The sequence below is a fragment of the Sander lucioperca genome, chromosome 8, assembly GCF_008315115.2.
Source record: "Sander lucioperca isolate FBNREF2018 chromosome 8, SLUC_FBN_1.2, whole genome shotgun sequence".
Lineage (NCBI taxonomy): Eukaryota > Metazoa > Chordata > Actinopteri > Perciformes > Percidae > Sander > Sander lucioperca.
In genome coordinates, this window is record NC_050180.1 from 1,520,936 (window position 1) to 1,544,413 (window position 23,478).

The window sequence follows — 23,478 nt, forward strand, 5'->3', positions numbered from 1 at the left end:
GGCTGAATGGGAGCAAATCCCAGCAGCCAGGTTCCAAAATGTGGAGCCAGATGAAACCAGATGAGTGGAGGCTGTTATAGCAGCAGATTAATGCCAATGATTTCGGAGTGAGATGCCAAACTTGTGTACTTACAGTATGTGCATCTGCCTGCATTCTTGAAAGAGTAATGTAATGTGTAGTCTCGCATTGCCAGACCTTCCTCCACAGAGCTGCTGAGCAGGGTCTGGCTAGTCCACACAGCATCCCGGGATGGGAGAAAAACGTGCTCTGGTTTATTGGCATTTCTTTAAACCAATCAAAATCGTCTTGGGCGGCACTACGTGCTGGACGGAGCCACGGTGCCTCTGCAAAATAGTCTCGGGAACGAACTTATTTGGTGGAACGTGTACGTAGGGAGGCCAGCTTTGGAATTAAAATGGATGTCAAGTGTATGGTGACAATTTTACTTAAAAAAAAAAAAAAGATAAACATAATTTGGTTGTCAGTTCTAGCTTGGAGGATGTTTCCTGAATAGACCAGAGTTTAGAAAGCCAGGTGAGGGACATCCGGTGGAACCTCCGGCGGCACGGGAACAATCCCAGAAATTAAACTTGTCGACATAGTTTATGTAATGTGTAACTATAAAGTAAAAGGACAACCAGCCAAACCAACAAAAGGAGTATTTTATGTTTTATTAGAAAATAAAAGCCTCTGAAGAAGTTTAGTTTAGAAGCATGTGAATGTACGTGGAGCTTAGAAAGTCCCAGCTCCACCCAGTCAGGCTCTGGTCAACTGGGAGCAGTGTCTGTTAACCTGAGGCTCCCGGTTACGTGGGTAATGAAGCATCTCAGGAGGTAGATCCCCCAGAAGTGGAGGGAGCTGTTACAAAGAGAGAGAGAGAGAGAGAGAGAGAGAGAGAGAGAGAGAATGGAGACTATCAAACTGCTAAATGTATCCATCCACTCCTTTTATTCTCGACAAATGAATCAACACCTTAAAGTATTTCTATTGTGGACTTGTTTAAAAAAGTTATTGTACTGTTACAGCAATAAATATAATGTTTAATAATACATATTTTGAACAGAAATCCGAAGCTGTAATTCAGGATTTCATGACACTTTTATTAGTTAGCTGGGATATCTGGGAAAACAAAAATGCATGTGTGCATTAGGGGTGTAAGGATACATGTATTCATACTGAACCGATCGGTAGGAGGCTTTCAATTAGGTACGCATTACAAACCGAACCATTCGGTACTAATCCTATTTCATTTAGAGAAAAAAAAGAGGTTAAATTGTGTGAAATATAATGTTGTCAGTGCCGCTGCACTCAACAAGGCAGCCCAAACGACGTAACAGGCAACGTGCTGTCTGCCCCTCCCACTCTAAAATCACTCTACTCCAGTCAGGCATGCTACTCTGAACTAGCTCGCTGCAATATGGCTAGTAACGTTAAGGGACAATTCCGGCGCAAAATGAACCTAGAGGTTAATAACATAGGTGTACAGAGTCGACCGTTCTCTGGGATCTGTTTTCATGCTAATCGAATGTGTCTCTGGCTTTAAACAAGCTACCGCAAACCGGTGGTTAGCTGCTAATGCTAGCTTTCGGGGCACTTGGTAAATCACTATTTTATACACGAACGCTACAGTCTTTATAATCTATCTTTTTAATAAACTGTCTGTACACTTACAAAGTTCTCAATGCTTTGGTTTGCATGTAGGGACCCTCATTATGCTACCGTTGAAGTGTGGTGATATTTTGAGCCTTGTTAGTGGTATAGAAATAGCGATTTACCCTCCGCCCCAAAAGTTAGCATTAGCAGCTAACCACCGGTTTTGCAGTAGCTTGTTTAAAGCTAGAGACACATTCGATTAGCATGAAAACAGATCCCAGAGAACGTTTGACTCGAGACACATATGGTTTTAACCCCTAGGTTCATTTTGCACCGGAATTGTCCTTTAATGTGACTAATACCAGTCCAGAATTAGAAGATGATCCAATAACCAACAGGTCTGGCGTTTGGAGCCACTTTGGTTTCCCTGTAAGTTATGAGGGTGATGGCAAGAGAGCGGTGGATAAAAACAACAAATGTATGTCGCATCTGCTACACGAGAATAGGCTACACCAGTGAGAATACTACAAACTGGTCAACTCATTTACGCTGACATCACCTCAGTGTGTCAATAACTGGAACTAGACGAAAACAAGAAGCAACACACACACTACAAACTATCCCCGCAGCATTTAAGCAGCAACTTCCATCTCATTCAAAAAGGGCTAAAGACACCACTGCAGTGATTGGTACATTTGTAGCCGTGGATATGAGACCCTTCTCTGTAGTGGAAAACACAGGTTTTATGAACATGGTTAAAGTAATTGAGCCCCGTTACACTATTCCTTCACGAGTCCAATTGTCTGAAGCACCAGCTGTTGCTCTGACAGCAGACAGCTGGACGTCAAGGGCAACACAAAGCTACCTGACTGTAACTGTAGATTTCTAAATAAGGAGCTGTTTTTGTTTTATATGCTGCTAAGAAGACACCCCAGAAGCTCTGTCATTGTTCAAAGTAAAAAAAGATAATAATTTATGATGTTAGTTTTAATAAATAAAAAAACTGTAAAAAATCAAGTAAATTTTTCTGGCATTTCTTTCTTTTTGCTGTATCGAAAAACGTACCGAACCGTGAATGTTGTGAACCGTTACACCCCTAGTATGCATGTGTGAATACAGTATGTGTATGCATATGTACTTGTGTGTGTAAGTGTGTATATATACATATATAAATAAGTGAAGAATTGTTTTGTATTTAACTAAAGTATAAACATAGAAAAAGGGGAAAAAGACATGTTTGCTGAGGATTTTGTTTGTGTTGGTTTTCTTGCCTCTACTGAAATGTACATGTTCTTATTTATATATAAATATATATTTTTTTAAATGTTCAAAATAAACTGAATAAACTAAAAACTGAACTGCACAAGTGGCTGGTATTTAAATGCTGCTATGAGATCTGTGACATTTCCCAAAGTCAGCAGTATGGTTCCCTGGGCAGTTTGGACCTCTAGTAGTACTATGGAGCTGTTTTTCTATGAGTGGCTCCACTTCTTATGTATCTCAAGCACAAGGACACGGGGTAGGGGCTGTACAGTTATTCAAATTTTAATTTAGATCACAATTTGGGCTTCATATGATCATGAGCGACTGCGATATTGACATTTAAAATGCCTGCTCATAGAAAACCTGAACGCTGCGGCTGCAGTCCAGAGTAGCCTCATATAGAACAGAGCGCACATGGGCAAAAACTGAAACCAAATGCCTGGAGCAGAAGGTGAAGAGCTAGTCCCTTTTGGGTAAAGTTTTATTTACACTTGCTTCTAGGAGATGCACTGAATTCAGGTGAAGAAGACCCTTATTTAAAGTCTTTTATTTGAAGTCGCCAGGTGAAAGTGAAAGCAGTTCTCTGTTGATTTAAGTTTGGGTAAAACATTTTGGTGCAACTGTATTTATGTTTAGCTTCTAGTAGATGCACTGTGGATAAGTTAACAGTCTTAGTTTGAGGCAGAGATTCCTTTTGAGGGAAAGCATTGCTCTTTTGATTTAAATGTGAAAGGGCGATACAAATATTTTGTCTCTAAAATCAATGAATAATCGTGAAAAATGAAAGGGATCTCAATATTGATCAAAATAATCGTGTTTTTTTTGTTTTGTTTGGCCTAAGTGGTATTTACGACAGTAATGTTAAATACAAGTACTCCACAACGACTCTAGGGGTAGCTGTTTCACAAAAAACGGAAACTGCATAGTATGCCTTTAAGGTCGTCCGTCCGAGGAGCCGTCGGCCTTCATTTTGGCCGACCCGACATGTTCAGTCAGAGACAGAGCAGTCGGGACTCACCCAGAAATGGCGAGCAGATGAGCCTCTCAAAATCTGACAAAAATCTTTTAAACTGACCTTTGTTGATCTGAAATGAAGTCAGATTCAGCAACTGCACGGCCTATTTCTCTCTTAAAATGTTTTCAGAAACACGTTTCGGCGAACTATTTTAGTACAATATGTCGTATTCTGAACGAGTCGCCATGACAGTCTGGCTGTGAATTTCCGGAGAAAAAAAAAACATGTGACGCGTTCGTCCAATCAGCTGCCGGTTTTCATTTTCTGGGCAACAATACAGAGAAGCGCCGCCTGCTGCTATGGAGACGTATTACGTTTCGCGCACGTGCAGAGCATACGCTCAAGTCGGTGTCGCCTCAGTGTGTTTTGAGGCATTTTTTTGGACCTCGGGGACCCGACTGATCAGTCCGTCTGGCTTTACTGCCGACGGTCGGCCGTCTGGTTGCTGTGTAAGCACCTTAAGTGAATCACAGACTGGTTTGGTCAGGATACAGTTTTAAAACCATTTAAAAATATTTTTCAAATGCTATAAAATTTAAATAACCAAAATTCAATGGAAGTAATCATTAATTCTACCTGCGAAGAATGTTGTATGGGTTCCATACAACGCACATGCATGCATCCGAGTTATTTTGGGGCAATTTGATTGTAAGAAACCCAAATTTCTGATATAAAAAAACTTTGAAAATGGGTAACATTTGACCCGAGGACTACAGAAGGGTTAAGCAGCCCGATACAAAGGGTGACTCTTACCTGACCAGGAAGGGCTGGGGGAAGCAGCTCGTGGTGTGTGTTTTCACCACATCCTGAAGATCCAGTAGGTTGGTCAGCAGTGTTCCCGAGCCACATTTGTCAATCTTAGTCACCACCATCTGCACAACAAAATGTTTGGCACATTACAGTTCTACCTTCATATACCATACGTATATTCAGACTTACACAAGTTAAAGAACATAGAGCTTTCAGAAAACTAAAGATAAACAAGAGTTGTCAGCAAATCATTAAAAAATGATGGGGCTGCAACTAAAGATTGTTTTCATCGTGGATTATTTTATTGATGGATGGATTAGTTTTTCGGTCTAAAAAATGTCAGAACATTGTGAAAAATGTGGATCAGTGTTTCCCAAAGCCCAAGACGACATCATAAAATGTCTTATGTCCCCAACTCAAAGATATTCAGTTTACTGTCACAGAGGAGAGAAGAAACTAGAACATATTCACATTTAACAAGTTGGAATCAGAGAAAAAATTACTCAAAACAATAATCATAATAGTTGCTCTACAAAATTACAACAGGTAGCATTGTGATCCTCATTTTTTCCCTCATTTGTTAATGAATCCACAGCTAAGAACGCTGCACTGTCTCTGTTTCCAGGGCTGCAAATTCCCCATTTCATTTCTGTTCCAACCATAGACTAACAGTCTATGATATCAACATTCATTTAAGTTACGTTGCAGTGTAGGGACTCTGAACTCTTCTGTCACAAGATAATACTGAATGCTGAAAATCAATGAATAGATCTAAATGGTTCCCTAAATTCAACAGTCCCTACATACAACTTCCTGAGCTGCTATTAATCTGGTATAAAGAACTGTATCTTATCCCATCAGTATAACAACAGCACAGCAAAGAAACAGCCTTTTTTTAAAAGTCCTGTTTCAGTTTGAAAGTGGCCCTTTCAGTTCATGTCTTCATGCTTCTGTTGCCTTTGAGCAGCGATCATCTTTGTTAAAAGCTGTACTGTCACAGCCTTGATAATGGTCAGAGTGTTTAATATCCTGGGAGCATGAATAATTGACTGCATAGAGAGTGGGGGTGCTTTATTATAATGCCTCAGCGGTGGCGTTTCAGAGGGGACAGCAGTTTTTAAATAGCTGAGTGAGAGCGTTCAGCATTAATTCACTGTGGACATAATGATGAAGATCTTTTAAGGACGAGTAAAATGTGAAAAAGGAGAGAAAGCTTACTGTACCACCTCCACCAAATATCAGACACCCTGCCTTTCCAGTAGGACTGCACAATATATCGGCCTTTGTTGCCCCTCACCAGGCCTACATCACTGGAAATTATTTTGTAATGTATTTTTAAGACATTTTTAAATTACAGTTACAGCGGGGCTGCTCGGTTGGAAAGTTAGATATAGTCATATTTTCATATCTCCAGTTAGCTTTTAGCTCTGACTTAATGTAGGGGCCTATGGAGTCTGTCTTGTACCCTTTTTAAATTCACAATTTCGCGATCCCGTCCATGATTCTGTTGTTCTGTTTCTTGCCACTGGGCTAAACAACTTTTCTGGGCGAAACCCTGATATCTGCTTACTCATCGCAAGTAATATCGTTATCGGCATATTTAACAATGTTATCGCACATCGCTTATTTTCCTCATATCATGCAGCCCTACTTTCCAGCATGAACAATATGTAATCTGCTTTTTCTCAAGCAAAGATTAAAGCAAACTACATTTTGGCCAAATGATTTCCTCTGTGCATCCAAACCTGTTTTAAAGGTCCCATGGCATGAACATTTCACTTTATGAGGTTTTTTAACATTAATATGAGTTCCCCTAGCATGGCTATGGTCCCCCAGTGGCTAGAAATGGCGATAGGTGTAAACCAAGCCCTGGGTATCCTGCTCTGCCTTTGAGAAAATGAAAGCTCAGATGGGCCAATCTGGAATCTTCCCTTTATGACGTCATAAGGGGGAAGGTTACCTCCCCTTTCTCTGCTTTGCCCGCCGCCCACAGCTGCCCAGATAATTTGGCCTGCCCATGAGGAAATACAGCTACAACCATGGCCGCAAGCTGGTCAAGGCCACACCCCCACCCTCCACCTTCAGATACAGTATTAGAGGACCACTAAGGTCTATATAAAAGAGACTTCAGATACAGTATTAGGGGACCACTAAGGCCTATATAAAAGCATCCAAAAAGCAGCATGTCATAGGACCTTTAATGGTTTGTTTTTGAATTTGCCTGGGGGCACGTTTCGCAACATGCCACACACACACCAACTTGCTATCTGGCAGGAGCTTGGAAATCATAAAAAAGTCTAATGTCTGTGTCACACTGACAAAGCATTTAAACAAACGGTTTAGGGCTGCGACTAATGATGACTAATGTCTTATTTTGTTCTTTATTAACCATTTGGTCCAGAAAATGTCGGAAGATGTTTCCCAAACGTTCCCAAGGTGACATCTTTAAATGTCTTGTTTAATGCAACCATCAGGTCATTTGACAAGTGTTGAAGACTAATGAAACCAGAATACATTCACAGTGGAGAAGTTGGTGCCACAGAATTTGGGCTTTTCTTCTTAAGGAAAAAGCGGAAAAGATGACTCAAATCAATTAATCGATTATCAAAATAGTTGCAGACTAATTTTTTGTTGATCGACTTTATTAGCCAGCTGCAGCTGATTCAGAGCGCCGCTGCTCGAGTTCTCACTGAGACCAAGAAAGTGGATCACATCCCTCCAGTTCTCAGGTCTATACACTGGCTTCCTGTCTCTCAAAAGCCTACTGTTGGTTTATAAAGCACTGAACGCTTTATTTCTGATCTGCTGCTACATTGTGAACCACCCAGACCTCTCAGATCGTCTAGGTCAGGTCTGCTTCCTGTCCCCAGAGTCAGAACTAAACACGGAGAAGCAGCGTTCAGTTTCTCCGACAAACTCCCAGAAAACTGCTGCAACTTTCACTTCTTAAATCAAGGCTGAAGACTTTTCTGTTTGATGCTGCCTTTTTAAAGTAATTGTTCATTTCTCATACTGCACTGTAACTTTTATTCTTGTATTTCATACCTGTATTATTGTAATTTAACAGTTTTTATATTTTCTTTAACAAATGTTTTTTTAACTGCTCTTTCATTTGTAACGTCAGGCACTTTGAATTGCCTTGTAGCTGAAATGTGCTATACAAATAAAGCTGCCTTGCCTTATCGATTAAAAAGGTGACTCAAAGTACAAGTTACAGGTTGGTGATCAAATGACCAGAGAACTTGTTGCTGCCTGACCATAATTTCCAGTACCATAATAATCATAAATGTATTGATGTAAGGAACTTAATGTCTATTTGGCATATGGGTAATGATTGCCATTAGATGTTTCCATGTATTCTGCTTTCAAGCTGAGATCTTACAGAATTCTTCATTTGGATATATTTTCCAACTAAGTAGACATGATGTTACTATTTATGAAGATAGTGTGTGTGTGTGTGTGTGTGTGTGTGTGTGTGTGTGTGTGTGTGTCCTACCACATATGGACGTCTGATCTCCTCACACATCTCCAGGGCGATCAGGTCAGCCTTCTGGAGACCAACACTGCCGTCGACCAACAGGAACGTCCTCACCAGACTGAGACAGGCAGACAGACAGAGTTTTTATAAAAATAAGAACACAGGGGTTTAGCAGCGCAGCTCTTCAGGTGTAGAAGACAGGGTCAGTAAACTTCAAACCAAACCAGTACCTATAGCTTCCCTCTGCGGTCACCCTGGATATAAGACCATTCATTTTCTGTGGGTTTTTGTTCATCATGGCTAAAGTAGTTAGTAGTAAACAGTGACCGTGCAGTGATTACACAGCACCACCTTGTGGGGGAGGTCACAATCCACAGGCAGTACAATCCAGAAGTCAAGTCAAATATTTCTATAACTCATTTAAAACAACACAAGCTGACCAAAGTGCTTTACAAATATAGGCAGAATAAAACACACAAAAAAGCACACAACAGAATCATGACAACAAAAGCCATTATAAAAGTTATAGTAGTGGCAACAAGTACTTTAAAAGCCAGGGGAAAGAGGTGGGCCCTGAGCTGTGATTTGAACAGCTCGGTAGATGGGGCAGATCTGATGTGCTGGGGCAGTTTGTTCCACAGACAGTCGCCCCTGAGCCTACGCCGAGCCCTGAGGGACGAGCAGAAGTGACCGGTCAGAGGACCTGAGTGACATAGGTAGGGTATAGGGAATTAAAAGGTCAGATAGGTAAGAGAGAGCCAATCCATGAAGTGCTTTATAGACAAATAGTAAAGCCTTAAGAAATTAAAGGCTGATTTATGGTTCCACGCAGAGCTTTCGCCGTAGCCTACGTAAGAGGCCTGAAGTTTATACTTGGGCGTTGGTGTGTGTGTCGATCTCTTTAAGAGAATAGCAGGGCTGGCATGTGTGTATGCTGGGGAGTGTGTGGTAGAGAGAGTGAGAGCGTGACAGCGATTAGCTTCGGAGTGAGTCCCGACTCTAGAGGAATAGTGAGAGAAACAAAGTGTCTCCCCTGTTCTTTCTGACCATGATGGGAAATCTGGAGCAGGAAAAGTTAACCCTCTCCTTAATGTCATGTTGTTTACAGAGAAGGAGAACCAGGAAATGAGTCGGGGGAATTGCAACGCTACCAAGCCACGGCCGAGCGAGGTGTGTCGCCGCGACGTGTAGTTACATTATTTGAGAGGTGCACATCAGGCTACGGCGTAGGGTCGGTATCTCCATGTACCTACGTACATAGCCACGCCGTAGATTTAACAAAGAAGCATGAATCAGCCTTGAAGGTGCACTATGAGTTCCTGCATGATCACAAAAGCAAGCTCGCCCCTCCCCCCATGTTTCTGTAACTGTCATGACTAACTGTCACTAACCCCCACCCCCACCCCCTCCCCCAACCATCTTGTCGGTGATTGGCTGGAGTGGTTTGTTGTATTTTGGTGCCTATCCTGTGCCTCTAGTGTTTGTTTGACGTTTACGACCCCTGTGTTGTCTCCCGAGACCGGGCTTTTTCACAGTGTGTTCAGGGGGCAGGCAGCTAGCAGATCAAGGAGAGATGCCTACCATTTCAGACAAAAATGAAATCGAGCTGAAACCATGCAGGAACTCACAGTGCACCTTTAACTCTAAAACTGACAGGGAGCCAGTGGAGGGAGACAATACAGAGGAAATATGCTCATGTTTACAGAAGCCGTTAACAAGCTTGCAGCAGCAATCTGCACAAACTGCTGACATGAAAGTGAAGACTGACATGACTCCCATGTTCAAGGAGTTACATTAGTCCAGGACTCTTGAATCTTGGAATGATAAAAATCATCCCACAGTATTTTGCATATTAAAGACGGAAAATGTAGTCCATGCCATTGACTTTCTTTGTAGCATGGCCAACTATTACAAAGCCATGGCTGAAACAACAGTGTTTTATGCTGGTGTTGTATCGTTAAGGTAAGTGCAGAAAAAATAAAAATCCTGCCACCGCCACTGGCTCTGAGTAGAGTGTTTCTACTAAGTGGTTTGGTATAAGGAATGATTTGTAATTCTGCATCTTTGTCTCTGTAAATAGTTAAATCCAATGTTTTTTTTTTAATTTAATCCAAAGAATGAGAAAATTCATTTTTAGTAAATTATGACTATTACTATACCACACCCAAACAATCGGTAATCTGTATCTTTCTGACGGAGTGATCTTAAAATGACAGCGTTTCTTGGCTTCATGGTTGAATGTCACCTCCCATAATAACGAAGAGAGTTCTGGGATGGTCTTCTAGAAGAATCTCCTCCCGACCTAGTAGTAGTAGTCTGATTCATATCTGTCCATATATCTGTTTGTTTGACTCTAATAAGCACACAGCGCTTGTTCCCTCAGGCAGCTAACTAAAGTAAATGTCTTACTTCTTCCTTGTGTTGAGATACGGCTCCACCATATCCACAAAGTCTTTGGGTGCTCTGTGACCGTAGCCTGGCATGTCTACCACGGTGAAAGCTTTGCCCACTCGGAAGAAGTTCATCTTCTTTGTGTGACCCTGACCAGGAAATACAAAGGGAGTGAAGACGGAAGGAAAAACAATGAGTTCAACTCTGAACCAGACAAATCATATACTGATATCTTTATCTATGTACGTAGAGACCAATTACCTGATCACTCAGTACGTTTCCATGTACACTAATATTCCACTATTATTCCCAATATGACAATATTCTGTTCTATTTCGTATAGGCTTCGCCCTCTAAGCCACGCTATTGGGTTTATCCCTTCGCGCATGCGCAGTCGTGAAGATTTTCTTTCCCGCCCTAGTGTGCCGCTCGGGCTTCAACTACATCCGCAAATACTGTATATAAACAGAGCGGACCCGTAGCTCTGCTCCCACTTTTTCTTCAAGCTAGCAGTATGAAGACAAGCTCGACTTCCAGCGGTGTTCACCTCTGCCCCACCTGCCGGACTAGCTGCATCCTGCTGCCGGACCTCCATCCCGCTGTGAGACCTGCCTTGGCGCCGCTTACGCCTCTTGCCAGTTCTGCATCCGCCTGCCATCTAAAGAGCTTAACCGGCGGGCGGAAGCTTTCTGGAGTGTCAGGCTCTCACCCCCGACGCCTCCTGCCAGTTCTGCATCCGCCTGCCATCTAAAGAGCTTATCGGCGGGCGGAAGCTTTTCTGGAGTGTCAGGCTAGCGGGGAAGGGGATGGCAGCTGGGCAGACAGACGGCAATCCGTCAACACCCTGGATCCGCCGGAGGAAGGCTTTATCGACGAGCACGAGTCCGATGGCTCGATTCTCTTGGATAACGCCTCCGTCACCGGCTGTCCCTCCTCCCCCCTGGGAGATCTGGACCTCGAAACGGGGATCGATGCCCTCCCATTGCGGCTCTCCCCATCTCCGGAATGGCCAAGGGCACCGCTCCGGCGGTCTTCCCCTCTGCCTCAGGCGGCTCCACCCTCTCTTTTGGATCTGCCGGAGATCATCAAAAGGCGGCAGACCAGAGAGGCATAGCGCTCCCGGCTGAGCTTCCAGCCCCCGCTCGCGGCCTCTTGAGCGGGGATGTTTACGCTCAGGAGCCGCCCTCCTCACGGGCCCCACTCTGGCCGCGCTTCACGGAGCTTCGGCCGTTTGTGGAAGAGGCGCTCTCCCAGCCCGGGAAACTGAAGGCTCCTGCCTTTCGCTACGCCCCGTTTACCCGGGTTCAAGGCGACACAGAAGCGGGCTTCCCTTCGGTCCCCCCTCTGGAGCAGAGTCTGGCGTCCATCCTGCTTCCGAAGGCCACTTTTTTCCGGCCACCGGAAGCCTACGCCTCCTTCGCCCCATGGATCAGGTATGTGCTCAGGTCACTGACCGGTCACACCAGTGTGCAGCCCAGGGTCTCGCGGCACAGAACAATATAGCTTTGCTAGCCTCCGCCGCCTCCGCCATGGCCATTAGCCTACTCCGGGAGCTCCTCCTCCGGAGCTAGTCACGGAGATTGGCAAAGCTATGACCGCGATCCTCACCCTGACCACGGCGTCCACGGTGGCGTTGTCCAGAGTCATGGCGTGGCAGACTGTGGAGCCAGCGAAACATCTGGCTCCATATGACACAGCTACCCATTGACATCAGACGCAAGCTTCTGTACGGCCCCATAGCTCCTGATGGACTATTTGGGCCCCGCCTACAGACAGCCACGTCCCATTTGCACCAAGCGGAACGATTTTGAATGCTCGGCTCTTGGAAGGCGGCTCCTCCACAGCAGCGCCGTCACTATGACAACCGGCATGAAAGGAAGCGCGCCACAGCCTCTGCTGCGGCTGCTTTTTCCCAGGCTTCGAGCTCCGCTCCTCCGCCCGGCCCCCCTCCGCAGCGACTGCTGTCTCCACATGACCGGCAGGCCTCTCGGAGCCGGAGGACCATGAAGGCGGCCCCCACCTGGTCTAACCCACCCCCGAGCCCCCCAACAAACAGCGGCGTCGGGGCGTGGGAAACGTCTGTCCACATACAGTTGAGAGATGGAAACACAACGGCCCTTTTAAGGGCCAACCCCACCCATCTAAAGAGCAGTTTCCCCTCAGCCAAGCAGCCCCTGTTCCCATTGAACAGTGCGCTGACAACATGACAGTCGTTCCCCACACAAGCACACACCAGCCCACCGCTGCACGCGGAGCTCTACCGCTCTCTCACTATGCAGACAGCGGGAGCGAACGCTCATTCACTATGAACGGTGCCGCTCAGTCATCCCTCTCCCCCCGGCCATGCCAGCGGGACGAGGAAGACAATGACCCGGTGACCGCTTCCGCCTCTCACGGCGGTGACCGGCCCTTTCGTCAGAGCCCTCCATGGGCTGGGCGTCACAATCTCACGTCTCGCCCAGCGGTGGAATGGGCTCTGCGCTCCTTGCTGACCATGTCCGTAAACAAACATACAGACATGTGCACGCCTGCAGCATGGATCAGGCTGACACACATGGACTCATGGATGTCAAAGCTGATAACACGGGGCTATACACTTCAGCTCGCCTCCCCCCCGCCTCGCTTCGCGGGCGTATTGGAGACAACCGTGTCATCCCAGGCAGAGCCAGATGCCATGACAAAGCTAGGGGAGCTACTGTCATGGAGCGCCCATTCCACATGCTGACCATCAGACATGTGTTGGAATGCGTGCGCCACCAAGAATGATTTACATCTGTGGATCTGAAAGACGCATACTTTCACATCCAAATCATTCCCAGACACAGGAGATTCCTGCGCTTCTTTTCCAAGGGGCCCATTTTCAGTACAACCGACTACCGTTCGGTTACTCACTGGCCCCCCGCACTTTTTCCAAGTGCATGGAGACGGCACTTCAGCCGTTGCAGAAAAAAAGGCGTCAGAGTCCTGTTTTATCTGGACGATTTGCTCATCCTGGCTCCCTCTCGGGAAACGGCGGCGCTGCACACTGTGGCAGTTCTGCAGCACCTGCAGACACTGGGTTTCGCCATAAACTGGCAGAAAAGCTCATCGGTTCCCACACAATCGATAGTTTATCTGGGCGTAGTGCTAAACTCGATTGTTATGAGAGCCAGGCTGTCAACACCAAGGCAAGACGCGCTGCTCTCTCTCCTGTTGCGCACCACGCCACGCGCAAAGGTGTCAGTGCTGTTCGTCATGCGCCTTCTGGGCATGATGTCCGTGGGCTACATGGTGGTCCCCCTGGGGCTTCTCCACATGAGAAAAATCCAGAGATGGTTCATCCGTCAGCGTCTCGACCCCATACGTCACAAGTGGCGAATGCTGATCATTCCTCCTTCCCTACAGTTGGACCTGTCATATTGGGGGAACCCCCGGACCTTGTCAGCTGGGGTTCCCCTGGGCAAGGTGACGTCATACGTGACAGTGTACACGGACGCGTCCCTCACTGGCTGGGGGGGAATGTGCGAATCACAGGTGGTGGGAGGAGGTGGTGGCTGCTGAGCGGGAACGCTTGCAGAGGTTAGGCTTGCCTCCTGCCGTGGTGCGCAGTATTCAGAGCGCGAGAGCCCCCTCCACAACAGCGTGTTACGCGGCGCGTTGGTCCGCTTTCCAGCGCTGGTGCACGGAGAGTGAAACAGACCCTATATCGTGTCCCCTGCCTCTCGTGTTGACTTATCACCAAACATTGGTAGATAACGACCTGGCTCTGTCCACAGTCAAAGCCTACGCAGCGGCCATTTCATCCTGCCACGAAGGCTATGGAGAGAGAACGTTTTTTGCGCACCCCCTAGTAAAGCATTTTTTGAAAGGGGTCAGACGACAAAAACCCGCCGTGCGCTCTCTCACTCCCCAATGGGATCTGGCCCTGGTGCTTCGAGCTCTGGGGAAGCCTCCTTTCGAGCCCTTGGCACAAGCCTCTCTCAGGTTGCTGTCCCTAAAAACGGCGCTTCTCCTTGCCCTGACGTCAGCCAAGCGAGTGAGCGACTTATGTGCGCTGTCAGTTTCACCGTCCTCTCTCTCCATTAGAGGGGACGGGAGCGCAGCCACCCTACAGCCTACCCTTCTTTCACACCGAAAATTTTAACAAATTCCTTTCGGTCGAGGGTTTTTTCCCTCCAGGGTTTTTCCCCCCCGCCTCATGACAACGACGTGGAGGAGGTTTCCCACCGATTGTGCCCGGTGCGTGCGTTATCACAGTACGTTTTACGCACGGCGGACATAAGGCGGACACAACAGCTGTTTGTACACTATAGGGAACACTCCCAAGGAGCGGCCCTGTCAAAACAGCATCTGTCTCACTGGCTGTGTGAGGCTATCACCCAGGCCTATAACACGGAGGGGGCGGAGCCCCCCCAGGGCATCCGGGCACATTCTACAAGGGCACTATCGGCATCAACAGCTCTGTTCAGAGGCATGTCAGTAGCCGATATCTGCGCGGCAGCCTCTTGGGCATCCCCATGCCCTTTCACCCGTTTCTATTTGCGGGATATGTCCGAGCCCTCTCTGACTCACTCGGTCCTATCCTCACTCAACGACGGATGATGCCCCGTCGTATGTGGGCCGGGTGCCGAGAGGAGAGCGGCGTCCCACATATATGTGTAGCCTATGTATATATGTACATATGTATATATATATTTGTCGCTATCACACATCCTCTCTCACTGCCATGCACTCCTACAATCATGATATGTGCCACTGCATGTGCACTGCCTGGGGTCCTCCCCCCCCCCCCCCTACTCTGGGTGGCTGGGAGGGACTCGGGCGTCCCATAATTATCAATCATGTACTACCCTCACCAATCATGCATGCCTGCCCTCTCGGCTAGGCCAAATTATTACCATGGCAGGCCCCGTTACCTAGTTAACGGATTATCTGATACAGTCCCCTGTCAGTGCATGAGAGAGAGACAGAGGGAAAAAAAGTTTAGTCTATGTTCCACTGTGGGCTCTGGGTCGCAGGTGGCATTGACTACATCAGCTTAACGCCCTAACCCAATAGCGTGGCTTAGAGGGCGAAGCCTATACGAAATTGAACGATAGTTACGTTATTGTAACTCCAGATTCTATGAGTATAGGCGTAGCCCTCTAAGATCCGGGCCACCTGCTCCATGTTACATTAGCTGAAGAAAAAGCTTATGTCAGGAGCAGAGGTACGGGTCCGCTCTGTTTATATACAGTATTTGCGGACGTAGTTGAAGCCTGAGCGGCACGCTAGGGCGGGAAAGAAAATCTTCACGACTGCGCATGCGCGAAGGGATGAACCCACTAGCGTGGCTTAGAGGGCTACGCCTATACTCATAGAATCTGGAGTTACAATAACGTAACTATCAAACTTGATCCAGGTCATGTAAACAGCATCTTCCAGTTGGATATTTAGAATAAGGCCTTTTTCCAAATATAGCATTTTCCGATTAAGACGTGTGATATTCCAGTATTATTCTGGTTTGAGAAGCATTCTTTGGCCATGTATACAGCGCATTGGGAATATGCGTCTAATTCAGGGTTTTTACCCCAGTGTACGACCTCTTGCCTGTTTACGGCTCATGGTCAGCTCTGTGTGTTGCTATGGTTACTGTACACAAACCAACCAGCCAACAGTTTGCCAGGCTGCAGAGCCGATAAGAAGGAGAAACACAGCTACTTTTAAACATTATCAAAGACTTGGATGTCAACAGGTTTTTGGATATGCTCAAACATCGCTACAACGACCTTTTCAAGAAGCTGGTTGAAGGAATGAAAGAGGGACGCTGTGTTCACACAGTCCAACAAGTCCAACGCCGCTAGTAAACTTTTTAAAAAATCATATTTTGCACGGCTACATGTAAACGGGAATATAAGTGGAATATTTACTTTCATTAGCCATGTAAACAGCTTAGTCGGAATATCCTCTTTTTCGCAATAAGGGCAAAAAACAGAATATTATGTGCATGTAAACGTAGTCACTGATCATTTTCTGTTTGCACACCCATGTTTTTCATTAGATCTTTTCTTATTATCCTTTTCTTCTATATATTTTGTAGAGCCATCTAGTGGTCATACTTTGCATGTGTTACCTGGCTCCTGTCATCTTGTATCTACTAAAGGTGAGACACCCTGAAGGCTGTTTATGCCGCTGCGTGTGGGTTGTTACTCAGCTCTATTGTAACATGTACTAGTAATTTTGAAATGAAATAGCCATCTAAATAAAGGCGTTTTTTTTTTACTTTTTGCCAGAAGAGTGCGTTGGACTTTTCTTCTTTTTTGGAACTTTTGTGTTTAGAGCATCTTCATTATTTGTTTCAACGTCGGAGCACTAAGACTTTTTTTTTCCTCTCTTATATAAGTTTAATATATATTTAATATTTGTGTGAATGCAGCATTCAAACCTTAAAATGTTCCACATCGTTCATTCATTAAACGTTTTATACAACTTGTAAATTCTATGTGTACTTTCTGAAAATATTGAATATATATATTCAATAAAATTTAAGCCGGCATGTTATTTAGAACCATTTCCACTTCTGCACATTTTCCTACAACGTCACCTTCTTCTTACATAGAAGCGAGCAAATCAGTCAGCTTTTCAGAAAACCTAAAAATATTCCACTTTTTTTCATACATTTTTGGTGTTATTTAATATGTCAATGAAATTGCTACTTAAACCATTCCCACTTTTCCAACTATTCCCTCTACTTCACCTTGTTCTTACACATCAAAGCCAGCCATCCAGTTTAGCTTTAGTCATTTAGTTTTGCAGCATTCACAAGCATTTTCTGCAGGAAATGCATTTTCTAGTCTTATATAAGTTTTTGAGACTTGATGCTAAGGACCCATTTCTAAGGTGTTGAGGTTCGACACCCAACTATGTGTGTATAAAACATGTTTTACTTTAAAAAAAATTAACTCTACATAATGTCATCTTACATAAACAATACATGCTGGACCATGAAACTGAAACAGACAGACAGTATGTCGGCTAAAACTACTCACTGGAGTTTTGGAGACTCGGACGTCTACCTCAGGAGTCAGGGAGAACAGCCCTTTGATGAGAGAGGACTTCCCCACGTTGCTCCTGCCGATGAAACACACCTGGGAACGAACACACACACACACACACACACACACACGTTGCTTTAAGTCCTTCTCAAATACTGTGTTGAAATTGCAATTTACTGTGACTGTGTTATAGGGCTGGGTTAAAAAGTAAAAATAATCACACATAATTTTAAAATGTAAAAATTACTAGGATTGTACTCAAGTATTTTGTTTCATTTAATATCAAAAAGTTACGCACCAAAGCTTTAATATATGCCTTTTCAATGACTTTGTGTTAGTCCTGTTAATAGAATGTTCTTTAAAACACACTTTTTGGGTGTCAATTCTGAATGTAAACATTCTCCTGGTGTATTATAAAAATATTTGAGGGTTGCTTTTTGCTTGTACAATTTACAGCACAAGTTCTCTTAGAATCTCTTTTATATCCAAGCTGTATTGGTATTGTAACTGAAATGTCCCTCACCCAATTGATATCCAATCGAAATGTAATGGAATCGGACCTTGTGAATTGAATCGATTCTGAAAACCATTGGTGATACCCAGCCCTTCCGTGTCAGTGATCAAACCTTTTAATAGGAATTCAACGATCAGTGGGAGTTTGTGCTGGAATATTTTCCTTAAAAAGGTCTTTCAGGTTTTCCTCATTCAGCCAGCACACCTACGCTCTGACTCACAGGCCGCTCTGATTGGCTCCTACCATTTTGCTACTGCGGTACCATCGACCGCCAAGTCCCACAGGACACGGCTCTGGCTCATCCATCTCTCAGACACCAGACAGATGGATGGAGGCTCATGCTGCCAGTAAGCTACGAATACATCATCCTCAGACAGAGCACAGAGGCAGAGTGGGAGCTACCGTGGCGTGCCAGAGACACTCCGTTGTCCCTGGCAACACAATGTTCCGTCCTGAACCCTCCGCTGAACACTACTGTCTATAAGGTTAAAAATCTGCTCATTTATCATCAAGTGTCAACTGATACTTAATTATGTACGAGGCTGCAGGAGGGCAATGTGAACAGCCAGAGGTTTAAAAGATGAGTATGGTTGGGTATCGTTCAAAAATCTTTGATACCGGTACCGATCGTAATACCATGACTTTGATACCCGTTCGATACTTTTCTCGATACCAATTGTGTAAGTTCACACATTTAAAGTGCTCATATTATTAATTTCAGGTTCATAATTGTATTTAGAGGTTGTAACAGGATAGGTTTACATGTTTTAATTTTCAAAAAACACCATATTTTTGTTGTACTGCACATTGCTGCAGCTTCTCTTTTCACCCTGTGTGTTGAGCTCTCTGTTTTAGTTACAGAGTGAGGCATCTCACTTCTGTTCCATCTTTGTTGGGAGTCGCACATGCTCAGTAGCTAGGTAAGGACTACTAGCCAGTCAGAAGCAGAGTATGAGGGCGTGCCCTGACAGTAGCTAGGTAAGGACTACTAGCCAGTCAGAAGCAGAGTATGAGGGCGTGCCACGCTAGCAGCTAGGCGAGCATTATAACGTGTGTTCCAAAGTGACCACGTTTGTGAACAGTGTTTTCTGTTGGAGATGGTAAGTCCCTTTGGGGGGGACTTGGGCTTTTTCACTTTGTAAACCTATAACGTGCACAAAACAGATATATAACACAATAAAAGAAAGGGAAAAAGCCAAAAAGCATAATAAAAGAGAAACTTTAAAAGAGAAACAAAGCGATTACATGAGGTGACTTCAGGAGCTGACATGTTGGTAGTGCTGTACGTGAGCCAGGTGGTGACAGTGTGACTGAGGCTGCCCACTAACCTCCGGCGGTTTCAGTGCAGGTACATGGTCCAGCCTCTCTGCAGAGATGTAGTAATCAATCTTATGAGACGGTGAAGAGTAGAAGAGCTTTTCTGCTTTAACCATGTCCTCCAAACTAGGATGAAAGAGCTGGAACTGTGTCCTGTCTACAGACCTGAGAATGATTCCAATCAACAGTTCAGGCTACCAGAGAATACACAGGGTTGGGTCAGATTACTTAAAAAATGTAGTTAGTTACTGAAAACAGATGGCATGGCCATTTTGTAAGTAGTAACGTAATCCATTGGATTATAAAAACAATGTAATACAATCTGAATACTTTTGGATTACTGCAAAATCGTTTACAGTTGGTCCAATCAAATGAGCCTTACATAGCCAGTCCTGGCACAGACTGCAGGTGTACTGTGTGAATTCTACAACATGTGGGATGCGGTTTGTTTTGTTGCTGCTGTTTTTTAATCAAAAGCCACATGGAGGAGTTTGCTCATGTAACACAAGGTAAGCCCTTACTCAAAATGCTCATCTTCCATTTTCAATAAAAAAGGAACAAAAACTCTCCTGTCAATACATCCTCATAAAAAAACAAAAAACAAATATAAGTTAAGTGATTATTAACAAAACTGGCAACCAGAGAGCAGTAACTTACATTTGATATATAGTAGAGTAGAACATATTCGGCATTAAGAACTGGTCAAATCTACTTACTAAAATTTTGATTTGGACATTTTTGACTTTTGAAGACCCTGCGGAAACCCTGTTACCAGACTGTTCTAGCTGTTCTGTTATTTGCCTTTACCCACTTAGTCATTATATCCACATTACTGGTGATGATTTATCTCCAATCTCATTGGGTAAATATTTTGTGAAAGCACCAATAGTCAAGTCTACAATATTGCCGCAATATCGACTTTGATGTATTTGGTCAAATATATCGTGATGTTTGATTTTCTCCAGATCACCCAGCTCAAAGTCATTTCAGATGTAGAAACAAAATGCAGTACCTGTCCAGGTAAGCCTCCAGCTCACTAAAGGGGTACAGTAAGCCTTGGACTTTCTTTGGGGAAAGCAATGTGGCTTTCTGAAGTGAAGCAAGTTTATGGACACTCTGCCAGGAGACGGAACACAGCTGTGTCCCAGGCTGAAGCCACAGGGACAGACGGAGACCAAACATCTTCCTCTGCTGATTTCAGACCTGCTGCAGCTGAGAAAAGGACGGCGTGATTATCACTCTCAACTTTTCATTTAAGTGCAGCCTCATCTAAACATTTTATTCAGCTAAATTTGAATTGATGATGTGCTGTCAGCCCTACTCAGCTTGTATTACATTGTTATCTGAATGTAATTCATGTGTGAATGGTGGTTCCACAAACCGAAAACGTGGGGGATTCCAGTAAGACGTAACTTTCTGACCATTGAAATTGAATATGCTTGCACTGTCTGTGAACTAGAAGAAGAAACAATCTGGCATTTGTTAATTCACTGTATGTATACTCAAAGGAAAACTGGGCAATCAATTCGATTTCAGGATAAAGACATTTGTTTTGAGGGAATGAGATGGATAAAGATATTGTCTTTTTTGTACAGTTAATTGTGTTATTGGGAAAATTCCAGATTAAGAAGAAGAAATGGGCAGACTCCAAACTAAACTTTGAACACTTTTTAAAGAACTGCCCCAAAACAGCAACACTAGAAGAGACATTAAGAATAACAAGGCAATTAAGATCCATTTTGTGTTGGATAAATGTATCATGTACCAAGGATACATTTCATTTATATGTGTATCACATTTTCTATTACCTTTTACATATATTTTCTCTGTATAAGCACCTCTGGTATTGACTGTTTGTGTGTGTACATACTGGCGATGTCCCTATGTTCTTTAAATAGCCTACATAAATAAATAAAAAGATAACACGAGGACATGAAATGTGAAAGGACACGGGACACACTGAAGAGCTAACGTTAATGTTAAATTCCATGTTCTAAAAACACCACGCCGACCTACCACACATTTATAAACCTAACACCTAATGCTGTGTTTCTAAATGTGGGAGATGTAGTCCCTAAACAGACAGGGTCCATACGAATTACGTATGACGTACATAACGTTACGTATCCAAGTGGCAGGGTCAAGAGGACAGGTAACGTTATACCGTCTATGGTAACGGTATGGGCAGCACGTTAGCAAAACATGAATGTAGCAGTGAACGTTACAAAATGCTTGTAATGACCGACATTTCAAAATGCGACTTAATTTCACGACTTACCTAAATTCCAATATATTCATTGATTAATGTTGAAATAATAAAACCTGGTTTGGCTAAAACTGAGCGTTATTCTCTGATATCATAACTGCTCCTTTCACTATCCTCCATGTTGTGTGCAGCGCTCAACTGAGGCCGACTGAAACAACTTATTTAAGCTAAGGGTTCCGCTGTTGTTGTTATTTTTAATAAATAAACCATTCGGTTACTTATTTGACTTACTTTATTTAATAAACCAACAGAAATAAAGTAAAAGTATATTCATTTGTAATGTACACGTTGCCATAACTTGCTAGAAACAAATGATGGCTTTTATAAGGCTTTTTATTTATTTAGTATCATACTAATAGTAGTCATAGTAGTAGTAGTAGTAGTAGTATAAGTAGTAGTTTCTTCTGTGTTTTAGTCTTGTGTATATAAAAAAATTGTGGGTTTTCACAATAATTCCAGCTAATATTGCTATTACAGATTCATAGTATCCACCTCTGCTGTGCTTACATTTAACATTTACATATTTAAAAGAGTACAGCAATAACACGCAGAGTGTGTTAACCACTTAACCCTGTTTTCATGTATGCAATTATTGCAGTCAAATTATGAACAGCTCAATATATAAGATGCAAACCCTTTTCTAAACACTGCTGGCCCAGTTTGTTACATCTGAACATCCTGTTTTCTCTGAAAATATGTCCTAATACAAACCTGTGAGACCTTGAGGAGGCTAAAACAAGGGCGTTGCGATTACATCTCTATCCCTGTGCTATTCTAATATTGCATAGGGCATTGGGGCATAACTAATGAGCATGACTCCTCTTTTCTACATTCTTCACGTTGATGCATGGCTGGCAAAACATACAGAAACATTCCTGCTCTTTGGGGGGAAAAACGTCTCCTATCCACAGGAAAAAAAAGGTACACATTTAGCTGTCACATACATCCTCCATCACCCTCTTGGTGGGGATTGTTGAGGATTATAATGCTGACGTTTATGAGGAGCACGCCAAAGAAATGTCTCCATATATTTAGTTATAGGAGGTGGCTGTGATAAGAGCGACTCCAGGCTTCTCTCCCACTCTGCATTCTTTTACTCTGAGTCTCCCAGTAGGAAATGGACTTCCATCAATAGTCATGTTCAAGCGGTGGTCAGGTTACACAGGTTCGTGAACACAAAGTGGTTAGTCTTCTTCTCACAGTAGTCATTCTCCACATTCCTTCCTATGGGGAGAAGAGACCAGTTCTAATAAGAATCGCAGCTTTGATTAATAGTTTGAAAACACAATTTCTATTTGAAAGGTAGAATATTTGGAACACTTTTGGGGATCTCTCTTTTTGCTTAGCACTTCAAAATGAATCACAGTTATCTACTCATTGCTCTCCCACAGTTTGTTGCAAGGGTGGAGGAAGTATTCTCATCCTTTACTTAAGTACAAGTACTAATACCACACTTTAAAAACACTCTGTTACAAGTAAAAGTCCTGTATTGAAAATATTACTTAAGTAAAAGTATGTAAGTCAGAAAATGTACATACAGTAATAAAAGTAAAAGTACTCAATGTAGAAAAATCCTCCCATTGTAGAAAGTGTAAAGGATCCAAAGAGTTGTGTGTTTAATGGTCTAATCATCTCAGCTGGACTTGTAGCCGTTATATTGTTGGCTAGTTTACTTTAGAATAAAACATCATATTTTATAAACTACATGTGTTTTGTGTACAAAACTCTTAATGTGTTAAGTAACTAAAGCTGTAACAGATGAATGTAGTGGAGTAAAAAGAACAATATTAGAAATCTTAATATGTAAAGTAACTAGTAACTAAAGCTGTAACAGATGAATGTAGTGGAGTAAAAAGTACAATATTTCTCTCTGAACA

At 43.7% G+C, this 23,478-nt stretch overlaps 1 protein-coding gene across 3 annotated transcripts; it reads right to left on the reverse strand.

Annotated features, from left to right (window-relative positions):
• Window positions 1-657: 657 nt before the first annotated feature.
• gtpbp8 (GTP binding protein 8 (putative)) lies at window positions 658-21,748 on the reverse strand. 3 transcript variants are annotated; one of them, XM_031279200.2, is made up of 8 exons: window positions 21,614-21,748; window positions 20,348-20,547; window positions 19,347-19,500; window positions 17,499-17,597; window positions 10,510-10,640; window positions 8,119-8,218; window positions 4,626-4,744; window positions 658-859 (listed from the first exon to the last, which is right to left on the reverse strand). In XM_031279200.2, exons 2-8 carry the CDS (start codon window positions 20,515-20,517, stop codon window positions 769-771), a joined length of 864 nt encoding a protein of 287 aa, XP_031135060.1. In that variant the 5' UTR covers window positions 20,518-20,547; window positions 21,614-21,748; the 3' UTR covers window positions 658-768. The 3 variants fall into 3 exon arrangements, with proteins under 3 accessions (XP_031135060.1, XP_031135061.1, XP_031135064.1); XM_031279201.2 differs by having other exon boundaries at window positions 20,348-20,523; window positions 21,614-21,739; XM_031279204.2 differs by lacking the exon at window positions 4,626-4,744.
• Between the last annotated feature and the right edge of the window lie 1,730 nt (window positions 21,749-23,478).

Excerpts from the sequence above, each read along its gene's own strand:
- gtpbp8 (XM_031279200.2), bottom strand. The coding sequence starts at position 20,517 with ATGTTTGGTCTCCGTCTGTCCCTGTGGCTTCAGCCTGGGACACAGCTG. Across the intron at positions 17,598-19,346 it reads CTGCACTGAAACCGCCGGAG|GTGTGTTTCATCGGCAGGAG; the intron begins GTTAGTGGGCAG and ends GTTCGTTCCCAG. Across the intron at positions 8,219-10,509 it reads TATCTCAACACAAGGAAGAA|TCTGGTGAGGACGTTCCTGT; the intron begins GTAAGACATTTA and ends TGCCTGTCTCAG.